Raw genomic sequence first — 12073 nt, 5'->3', positions numbered from 1 at the left:
CTAGTTTTCAAATAATCTACATATGGTGTTCTCCAATTTCCTTGCTGTGATAAATTTAAAATATGTATGCTATATATTCTTGGTTTTCCAAGGGTTAGTTATGATAATTCTGGTGATATATCTGTTCTAGTAGTGGACTTTAGGATTGCAAATCTGAGGCGTTGAAGGTGATGTTTGGAATGGGTGAGGTCAGTTGTTGTAACGTCGAACCTCCTCCTTCCATAGTTAGCATGGCTCCGTAAATTCTCTTTCTGGCCGAGTTGGTGATACCTCCTCTTGCAAAGCCCCCTGAGATGTAATTGATAACTTTTCTTGCTACAGAAGCTTGACTCGGAGTGGACCATCTTTTGTTGTCCTTGGAGGTGAAGCTCGGTTGGTCCGTGATCGTCAGAGGCTTGTTGCATCTTTTTGAATTCGTCTATTAACGTATTTGTCCAACAATTCTTGTCATGCCAATCATTCTAACTAGTCTTTTGCCACCACATATTCATCAGTTATGTGACCGAATTTTCGGTGAAAAGCGCAACACTTGCTTCTGTCCACGTACTTCTGATCTTGATAAGTTCCTACGTTGCTGGGTGTTTTTATGATCTTATCATGAAGGATTTCTTTGATTATGTCTTCTCTCTTAGTGTTGAATTGGGTATATGAGTCAAACTTCGGTGTTAGCCTGGATGGTTTCTTGTGATCTCGCGTTTGACTCGGCTTTCATCTCTGTGGGGTGTCTGTTTTTTGGTTCTCCTAGCTTCCTTGAGTTCCTCGATCTCCATCTGTCCAACCTCTTTGTCTCTAAACTCAGTTAGTGTTTTGGGCTTGGTGACAGCAATCGTTTAATTTCTTGGAATTTTTCTGAGTAGAGACCACTCTTCAAGGCATGCAAATGTACATTGAAACTAAGATCAGGAGTATTCATCGCAACGTTAGCGAACCTTGTCATATAATTTTTTAAGCTTTCATATTGGTTCTACTTTATTGTGATGAGGTAGCCAGAGTCATGGATGTAGGTTTTTGAAGCCGTAAAGTGGTTGATGAATAGATCGGCAAACTCCTCAAAGTTGGAAATTGAACCTGCAGGCAAACTAGAAAAACAAATTAAGGTAGTTCCATCCAAGAAAGTAGAAAAAGAACGGCATAAGATTGGATCAGAAATACCATTTAAAAACATCATGGACTCGAATTTGGTGACATGTATTTTGGGATCATCGATCCCTTCATATGGCTTCAAAGTTGTTCGGAGTGTAAAAGTTTTAGATATTTGAAAGTTCATTATTTCTGCCAAAAAAAGGTTCGTTCTTCTTTTTGTGGTCTTTGGGATGATGAGTTCCATTGCCGAGTTTGTCTCAGAATGGTGTTCATCTTCGATATTTTTCTTGTTGACATTCTTTTTCTACCCATCCTCTTTGGTCCCATCTGTGTTACTGACGAGAAGATCAACCATCTTTTTTACTTCCGCCTTGAGTGCGGTGTTCATGTCCACCAGTTCAGCATGAGTTGGAGTTGGAGGAGGTGGTGGCACAGCACCATCAGCCATGGTCGTTTTCCTGCAAAAGAAGAACAAATTATAATCATGGGATTATACGTAGTACCGGCTCCACGGTGGACACCAAATATTCCGGTCAGGAATCGTCCTTCCGAGGTATATCTCCTTGACACCGGGAAGTGCTCCTTGGTCTCCTACTCTTTGGTGGTGCTATAGGTTCCTCGGAAATTTGACCAGTGCGTAGGACCTGCAAAAAGGACTCCGACACTCAAATCAACATCAATTCTCAGAATATCTTAATTAAAACTATGAGTTAGGTGGTTTATGTGTAGCTATCATCTGCCCTCTATAACCTTGATCTTCTCCTATTTATCGTTGCTTAATGATAACCGACCTGTATGCAGTGGCGGATCCAGAAATTTTATAAGAGGGGGGCCAAATTAAATATAAAATAAATTAAAATATAACGTAATAAAAAATTAACAAAATATAATTTATAGTATATTGGTCAAAATTAATAATTATATTATATAAGAATTAACATTCAACTATACATACTTTAAGATTTTGGAATTTTTGAATTTGGTCTGCGATATTTCATATAACTAAAATTATCAATTTATCATCTGAAAGTAAATTTTAAAACATTCTCTTTTTCAACCTATACAATCATATAATTTGCTAAAAGCTATTAGGATTCAAATTAGATAAATCCTTATCGTTATATCAGTTTTATATTGTTTTTCTATCATAAAAGTCTTTAATTAATTATGTTTCACTTTTTTTTACTACAAAGAATGTAATTATTTGCAAAAACATGACATGTAACTAAAGGATAAACATAAATTAGATAATATCTATATATCTGTAGTATTAAATTATCAATATTTGGTTTATAAATTATAAATATTATTCGATTTGCATGATTATCGAATTAGATTGGATTTGATTCACACTCTAATAAAATTGAATCGTGGATATCATTTATGTATCCGCAGATTTGATCTATAAAGTCGCAACATATAATAAATAAATATAATTAAATAGTATATATAATTAAGTTTAATCTTACTATTTTAGAAAGTCTATTTTTTTAATGGACCACAAATACGACACGAAAGAAAGTGCTATGTTAGGATTTTTTAGTGCTCTGTTAGAGTTTCTTAATGGAGTTTCTACTGCCATCAAGACTGCATTGTCAACGTCAATTAAATCTCAATACAAATCTACTTAATCTGCATGGCTGAGACAACGAGGGATGAAGATCAGACCGAAGAAGACAACCGGAAAGGAGGTAGGAATGTGATTCTACTGGAAGAGGCAGACATATCAGAAGGTATTAATGCTTGCTCCAATAGTCTCTATGGCAGACTCTTTGCTTCCAAAACCTTCTCAATTGGAACCATGGGGAATGCTTTAAAGGCTATATGGGAAAACCCGGAAGGATTTAGCGTGAGTGACAAAGGGGATAATTCCTTCCAATTCTTTTTTAATAAAGAAGTGGATGTCTTGCGTGTTGAACGTGGTTTTCCATGGCTATTCAAAGATTATGTGCTCCATGTCAAGAGATGGAAGGAAGATTAGAACTGTGATGAAGAGATTATTTTCAATTTTCCAGTTTGGGTTCAATTTTGGGGTTTGCCATAATCGTTTAAAACCCTCGAAGTTGGACGTAAATTGGGAGAGAAACTGGGCACAGTGTTGGAGGTAGGTAAATTTCAGATGCGAGGCAGAGAAACTAGGATTGTGAAGACCAAAATCAATATTGATGAGGCCAGGCAAGTGAGAGATCAGTTAATAGTGGCAGGACCTAATAAAAAGGAGGTAGAAGTGGCACTGCGCTATGAGAGACTTGGAAAGTTCTGTACCTATTGCGCAAAATTGGGGCACGAGGTGAAAAACTGCCATGATCTGCTGAAGGACACAGAAAGTGATATGGTAAAAGAGGATGACATTGGCGAATGGGTTAAAGCCAGCCAAGTGGGAACGTGAATCTACTCCGAAGGAGAAAGAACATTCAACAACTCAACCCAAAATCAGAATAAGGCCACTCAACATAAGAAAAAACTGGTCTTAAATTGCTTATTGGAAGAATTTGCAGGGATGTCAATGCAAGAAGGGAAACAAAGTTTGAAACCACAAGACACTGGTAACAGGGCAGCACTTGAGTCACCTCAATCAGCCAATTCTAGAACAGAATGCATGGAGGTTATCATAGCTGGTCAGTTCAATACCAAGGAGGATGAAGGGCAGCTTATGCAATTCGCTATTGGGCAGTGTCTCACCACAGAGAAAGGTAGGAAGTGGAAAAGGTTAGCAAGACAAGGTGCTTCAGAGTCAGATACTAAAAGTGAACCCAAAAAAAGGTTGATGAGTGGTATAGCTGAAGGATTTACAAAGAAAGCAAGAACAGAGGATGAAAATGAAGTTGAACAGATGGTGGAGGGTGCCAACCTACAAATGGCACCCAAGGCGCCATGAGAACTATAGTTTGGAATTGTCGGGGTTTGGGGAGACCCCTGACAATTCACACCTTAAAAGGGATCTGTAAATCCCACTCCCTCGAGATTGTGTTTATAAGTGAAACAAAGAACCAATCTCGACAGGTGGAAGCAAAACTTCGGGTATGCGGCTACGAAAACTGGCATATTGTTAACCCGGCAGGAGTGGCAGGAGGACTTGTGCTAGCTTGGAAGGACAGCATCAGTGTTCAAATTATTAGCAGTGGAGAATTCTTTGTGGCAGCCGAAATTAAGGAAGTCGGAAGTAGTGAGGTATGGGCGTTCATTGGTGTCCATTTGAGTTGTTCAGAACAAATTTGATCCTTACAGTTTGAGGAGCTTACAACAATGAGCCAACACCTGGAAGGAAAAACGGTAATAGCAGGCGATTTTAATGCTATAACAAGCCAAGCGAAAAAGGAGGGTGGAGGCCAAAAATCAGCAACCACCACTGCAACATTCACTAATTTTATTGACAGTAACGAATTAGTGGATATTGGAATGGTGGGGCGCCCTTTCACATGGACAAATCGAAGACAAGGAGAGGATTTGGTGAAGGAGAGGCTTGACCGCTATTTAGTTGGGATGGAATGGAAGTTGAAGTTTCCGAATGCAGTGGTGCACAGGCTCACAGAGTCAGGCTCAGATCATGCTCCAATTTTGATGGAAACCGAACCTCAATCCTGGCATAGTAAAAGGCGATTTAAATACCAGGAACGTTGGTGTGGAGAAGAGGATGTCAAGAGAATTGTCAGCGAAGTGTGGAGAATGGAAGTTGTAGGCTCGACTATGTTCTCCTTGGCCCAAAAATTGAAAGTTTGTAGACATAGACTAGTTCAATGGTAGAAAACTCACAAAGCAAACTCTCGGAAAGAAATTGAGGACCTTCAAGCTAAACTAGAGGAGTTGCGGGTGGCTGGAATCAATGGGGGAGAGGAGGTAACCAGTTTGGAGGAGAAGTTGGAGCTGGCATATTTGAAAGAAGAGAGCTATTGGCGAGAAAAATCTGGAGTCAAGTGGCTAAAAGAAGGAGATCAGAACACTAGATTCTTTCACCAGAAATTTCAATCAAGGATGCGAAGGAATAGAATTTGGAGATTAGTGGGGAGGGACAATGAGATTGCATCAAAACCGGAGGATATTGCAAAGGTAGCTGAAGACTACTTTTGCGATATTTTTACTTCTTCTTGTTCGGCTGATCCGAATCCATACTTAGAGGATTTGGAGCCTAAGGTTACAACTTCCATGAATCGTAGGATCCAAAGGCTAGTAACTATGGACGAGGTCAAAAGAGCTACATTTAGTGTTCATGCTCAGAGTGCTCCTGGTGATGACGGGTTTACAGCTAAGTTTTTTCACTTTTTCTGGGATATAGTTGGAGGTGACGTTTTTAAGGCAGTGAGAAGTTTCTTTCACAGTGGCAGAATTCTAAAAAGCTTCAATCATACTCAAATTTGTTTGATTCCAAAGATGCCAGGTGCCAGTGACATGACTCAGGTACGACCGATCAGTTTGTCTTCAGTTATGTATAAAATTATTTCTAAAGTTATGGTGCACCGATTACAAGGTATTATGAATAAAATTATAAGCCCAAATCAGAGTGCATTTCTCAAAGATAGACTCATTTAAGATAATATTCTAATTGCCCACGAATGTATGCACTATTTGAAAAATAAGAGAAGTGGGGCAGAGCATGAGATGGCTATTAAACTAGACATGAGCAATGCTTATAATAGGGTTGAATGGCATTTTTTATGGTATATTATGGATAAGCTGGGCTTTGATGCTAAATGGATTAACTGGACTAAGGAATTGGTAACGACTGTTTCTTATTCTATCGTTGTGGAAGGTCAACCTTTTGGCTATTTTAGGCCAAATAGGGGCATCCGACAGGGTGACCCCTTATCTCCATATCTCTTTCTTTTTTGTGCAGAAGGGCTTTCCTTCTTGCTACACAAGGCAGAGCAAAATAGATTAATTCAAGGAGTTCAAGTTAATCGGAGATGCCAAACAGTTAATCACCTTTTGTTTGCTGATGATTCAATCTTTTTTTGCAAGAGCGTACCTAATACAAGCCAAAGTATTCTAGAATTGCTAGAGATCTATGAGGGTTTCAGTGGGCAAAAAGTCAATTTGAATAAGTCGGCTATCTTTTTCAGTCACAACACACCTCAGAACACAAGACTAGCAGTTGCTCAGACACTAAATATTGAACATATCGGAGCACAAGACAAATACCTGGGACTGCCCTCTATAGTTCAAAAATCAAAGAAAGCAACCTTTGGAGCTATCAAGGTTAAAGTTCAGAAGAGGATTATGGGTTGGAAAAGAAGTCTATTGTCATCAGGTGGCAGGCACACGCTATTGAGAGCGGTGGGGGAGGCGATTTCTATTTATACACTCTCTTGTTTCAAGCTCCCGGACACGCTGTTGACTGAGATTTATAGCATGCTCTCGCAATTTTGGTGGGGTCAAAAAGGCGCTGAACGAAGAATGGTTTGGATTAAATGGGACACAATGACGAGACCGAAGAAATATGAAGGGCTGGGGATCAAGGACCTAAGGGCGCAAAATTTGGCTTTATTGGGCAAGCAATGTTGGCGTCTAATGAAATACCCTAATTCTACTCTATCAAGAATGCTCAAAGCTAAATATTTCAGATATACAGATTTTCTACATGCAGAGATAGGAAGCGTACCGTCGTGGGGCTGGAAAAGTGGTCTTGAAGGGTGCAAGGTGATCGAGAAAGGCTTGTTATGGAAAATAGGCTCTGGCACTAATGTTCGCATCTCCCATGACCCCTGGCTCCCACCACCAGTGCCCCTTAATGTCCCTCAAAATGCACTCATAATCCCGCCAAATCTGCAAGTGTATTACGTTAGTGCGTTACTAAATCTTTATAGCCAACTGGAAAAACACCAACGGTAATTCGAAACCAATAGATTCGATTTGATGGTTTTGTAAATTCGACCCCCATTGTTTTGATTTAATAGTTGTTTCCATATCCCATTATTAGATTTATACATTACTGACATTTTTTCATTTTATCACGGTTTTACGTATAATTTTCATAAGTACACTTTTTTTTATCTATTATTTCATCAAATTACATTGCTTGTTGGGGAGGCGGCGTTGGACACCTGCAAAGGGACTCCAACGCTCAAGTAAGAAAGAGTATAAAGTGATTCAGAGTAAAACTGAATGTATTGCGTACCTGTGACTAAGCTGGTCACTCGTATATATAGTGTTAGCTTTTAGGCGGTTATTCGTATTAGGTTTGACAAAGTCTTGTTTGCTATTATCTCGGCTGCTGGAGTTATGGTAATTTTAGTTAGAGAGATTTACGGGGAAGTTATCTCAGTCGATTTGCTGATTCTGATTCCGGAGTTGTAGGTAGAGGCCGATTTAAGGGAAACGGATCATAACCCCCAAGGTCGACTTGTTTTGAGAAGCCGGGTTATAAGCAGGTTGACATTAATCCAAGTTATAGTTCGGAATCAGAATCAGTGGAAACCCCCAAGGTCAACCTTGTTTATTAGTGGCTTGAAAAGCTGGTGACCGTGGGTTGTTGGTGGATGAGCCAGATCTTTGTTTTTTAGGAATACCTCGGAAATGGGATGGTACTCTCTTTTAAGTTGGTTTGGTGTTGACTCTTTTTTGCGGTTGATTTGAATTTATCGGATAAGTCGGTTAGGAAAGCAAAGCACGTACCCCATGTACTCCTGATGTAGGACGTGTTTATTTAGTTTTAAGCAGATTCCGATTTATAGGTTTACTTGAGCCGAGTTATAGCCAACAGATCATAGCCCCCAAGCTTGACGTGTGGTATTTTTGTGGTGATACGACGGGTTGAGCTTATGTATTTTTGTGGTGTTATAAATCGAAATAATAAATATAGCTCGGGATAGTGATTATAATCATAGTTCAGAATGGTGATAGTAATGGTAGTAGCCCCCAAACTCAACTTGTTGTATGTTAAAGAGTGATAGTCATGCTTGAAATTTTGGCGCAGATGAATAGTAAGATAAAAGAAATTTAAGAATGATTAAGGATAATGGTTAAATAATGAGGATAAGCCCTCAAGTTGAATCTAATAGCATGAAAAATAAAATATTTTTTTTTTTGAAAAAAAGGTTCTTGGTATACATCGGCTTAATTTTGACTAATTTCAACTTATAAATGCAAATTCGTATAAGTGTGTTGTTTGGATTGAATCGGACTTATAGATGAAAATATGATTGAATTTGTTCCGACATATAACTGTTACTGCATGTTTGAGTATAGTGGAGTATAGTGAGGTTGAAAGAGGTAGCATGATTTGCATGATAATTGTTCGGTATACCATTTGATGCTTTGGAATAGTTTGATCAAAAAGGTATTTTTGACTTATAAGGAGTAGAAATATTGATGAGAAAAACAAGTAAATGTTGACTTGGTTTGACAAATTCAATAAGTATGACTAGTAGTAATCAATGACGACCGTTGTTGATAGGTCAATATGTTGGTTGTTGTTGAGTTGTTTGGAAAATTGGTGAACTGATATAATAGACCGGTTTAAAATTGGGCATAGCATAGAGGTTGCCAATATTTAGAGTTGTACCAACTTATAGATCGGTTTGTTTGAAATTATTCTGACTCATAGGTGTCGGGTTGTTTTAAATGAGTTCGACGTATAGTTGTCAGTTCGTTTGAATTGAAATTATTTCGACTCATAGGTGTCGAGTTGTTTGAAATGAGTCTGACTTATAGATGTCAGTTTGTTTGAATTGAAATTATAACTCAGGAGAGTATATCTCGGTCGGAGATTCATATATGATTTTGAAGATTCGGAGTGGTTTTATCTTGTATGAGATGACTTATAGATCAATTAGGAATGATGAAAATGACAGGAAAAAATAAAAATAAGAGTACAGATATTTCATTAATGAAAAAATAATACATACATCTATTAGGCTAGTATTTGTATATTAGAAAGTACAAATTGTCCGAGTTATAATCTGCATGGCGGTACTGCGGTTGATTTGGTGAGATGATCTATAGCACTGGCTTTTTTTTTTCATCGGCATGATTGTATTACCCTGTATATAAGACTTTGACGTAGAAATGTATAATAGAAAAAATAGTACCAGATATACTTAAAGAAAGTCAATCAACAATGAAAGACAGATTGACAATATACAACAAAATATAGCATGTTCAAGATTGGTATATGAAATGGTAAGATACATTAAGGTAAAATGGTTCAAGTATATGGGTTAGTGCATACTTTATAAGAGGCCATGTAAAATAAAAAAAATTATATAAGCGGGTAGGTTATGCTAGTATAGGACGTATCAATTTTATATGTTGAGGTTATTCGTCTCTCAATTATCATTCAAGTTAATTTTTGGGTTTTTTTTTGTAAATTTATGTTTTGAATTTGTTGGTTAAAACTAAAATAGAATCCATTTGTTCGGGGAGCAGAATAATTGAAAAATAATGAAAAAAGACTTGAATAAAATAGTATGGATTAAATACTGAGCAATCAAAGCGTGATTTGAAAAGTAAAATAATAATTATAACAATGACAATGTAAACAAGAATGAGAAAAACTTGTTGTAGGTGGGTTTAGATTCATATATGATTCAACTCTTGGTTATATATCAAAAATAATAAAATCAATTTATTTGATCAAATACCTGCATAATTATGCTAATTCGAAATTTCTAACGAAAACATGGGAACTGAAAATGTAAATATGTAGTTAAAATTATATGTACCGTTAGATAATGTTACTAGAACATTTGGCAGAAATTGGTTTCTCTATTGATGGGTTTGGAGTGACTATTACCATATAAGAATAAGTAATTTGTATTTGTGCTGCTTCATTGAAACGCTAGATGATATTACCGAGCATTGTGTCGACCTTAGTTGGGAGAAAATCAAGTTTGAATCTTTATCTATGCTTTCATTACCGTGAGTAATATTCATGTCGTTGATTTGAAGCTTTATCAAAATTTTAACAATGGCTAATGCAGTTTTTGCTTCTATTTCTTTTAAACAAGAGTTCGACTAAAATTATTAGCTTTCAATAATTGATAATAACAAATATAAAGGTAGATTGATCATGTACAAAAACATAAAAGCAAAGAATAGATAATAACAAAATTTGATATATTTTATATCATGTTTGTTTTTACATTAATCAAATTACTTGTAAAGACATCATAATTATTTTTAATTTACTGAGAATAAAAAATCATCAGATATTGTGATGTTATATTAGATAAGGCATAAATAATAAAATTGAGTAGCAAATATTTCTAGAATATGTAAAAAATAATGTATATGTCATATGAAAATTTGTACAAAGATATTATAAAATATTGTTAAATTTGGTTAAAAAATTTGAATATAATTCCAACTTTATGAATATAATTTCCCTTTACTTAGATAAAAAGTTTGTGTGAGCTGTTTTCGTTATATTGGTGTTGATGACCGAGTCAGTATTAGATGTGGATCATTGTAATAGTGTAGGTGAAGATGACAATCTAATGGTAGATTTTTTAGTTGAGTATATTTCAGCAAATAAATTATTGAGTGTGCCTGAGATGTTGAAGATTAAATCTATACATACTGCTAAAATGTTATTAATTGAAATGTGAATTGTTTTTATTCAAAGTGTTAGTTGATATTGATGTGTGGTTGGTCTTCAGATTTATAGTTTATTTATAGTTTATAAATGATTTTATATTTTGGATAAGTTGAAACATGCGACGACTAGAAATAATAATAATGAGCTATAAAAAAAAAGTTACCAATGCTTTTAAAAAAGAAAGAAAAGGCAATATCTTAGATGGCAGAGACAGTGGTTTGATTAGTGCATTTTACTTTTAATAGTAGTTGGCTATGAACTTCTACCACCGAAGTTTTGGTATTTTTTTTTTAATTAATTAACTATAATTTGATTGGTATAACTTGAATGTTTGTTAAACGTGAACGTTGTATTTGTAGGTAAAGATATTGTAATACCCTACCACACTAAGCTTTACGCTTAAGCCGTAAAATAGAGGTGGTGTGGTATTACGACCTCTAAACTAAAATGAGTACATATAATAGCAGAAGAATTATAATATGCTAGGAGCCTTGAAGAAAAGAGGAAACAAAAATCGCAAAATAAAAGCGCAACGCTCTAGGAACGGGTTAACCTGCGTGCTAAGAAAACCATAACTATTAAACATATGATATATATATCCAAAACCAAAAAGTACATATACACAATCCTGCTTCTCCATAAACCTCTAGGAGGATCAAAAGAACAAGTTATGCAGAGAGAAAACTAAGTACATATATATACATCATAGCATAACAAAATAACTCTGTAACCACTCCGCTTCAAGGGTCCAGACGCCTAACGAGATGCCTCTCGACCTGCATCTGAAAAACAACATAGTATGGAATGAGAACCGGAGGTTTTCAGTATGGTAAAGGTGCCACACACATAATATATAAGGTCTTGGAAATGCTAGAGACAATCCTAGAACGCCGACACTCAGATTATAAAGCTTAAAGTATTAAACAAAAGCCATAAAAGGTGGTTTACTAAGGATATTTAAACCTAACTTAACCTTAAATCCAAATCCCATTCTGCCATTCCTCCATACCTCCAACTCCATCATGCATTTTCATAGACAACTAAACAGACAAAGGCAAGCACAAGAAGGTTACAAGTATTGTAGATAACAAATATACATTTAACATGGCAAGTACATTTAGGCACACCCAGTTAATACACAAGCAAGTAATTCAAGTAATATGCATATGATGCATGCCTGTCCTATAGCTGATGAGGCTCATTTGTCGGTTATCCAGCCAACCCGACAAGTCTGAATTGTCCTTAGACTGTCCCCCGACGTGCATCCCCAAGAGTCTATGCATAGATTTTTCTCAAATAATCAATAGTTCTCAATGGGGGTAACATTCCTGGGAATTTATATAGTGCCCGGTCACACTTACGTCGTAGGGTCAACAGAGTATCGAGTTTTCAACCTGGTACACGTGGTGGCAAGCCACAGCACTTAATCCAAGAAATCTCGTATCTCAGATTATTCAA

General features: G+C 36.4%; 1 protein-coding gene across 1 annotated transcript; it reads left to right on the top strand.

Annotated features, from left to right (window-relative positions):
* Positions 2720 to 3064, top strand: LOC107646528. The gene has a single exon (XM_016350711.1). The coding sequence runs from the start codon at positions 2720 to 2722 to the stop codon at positions 3062 to 3064; it is 345 nt and encodes a 114-aa protein (XP_016206197.1).

The sequence above is a fragment of the Arachis ipaensis genome, chromosome B06, assembly GCF_000816755.2.
Source record: "Arachis ipaensis cultivar K30076 chromosome B06, Araip1.1, whole genome shotgun sequence".
NCBI lineage: Eukaryota > Viridiplantae > Streptophyta > Magnoliopsida > Fabales > Fabaceae > Arachis > Arachis ipaensis.
The sequence above is the reverse complement of the archived record's forward strand: the minus strand, read 5'-3'. Positions and strand labels throughout refer to the sequence as shown.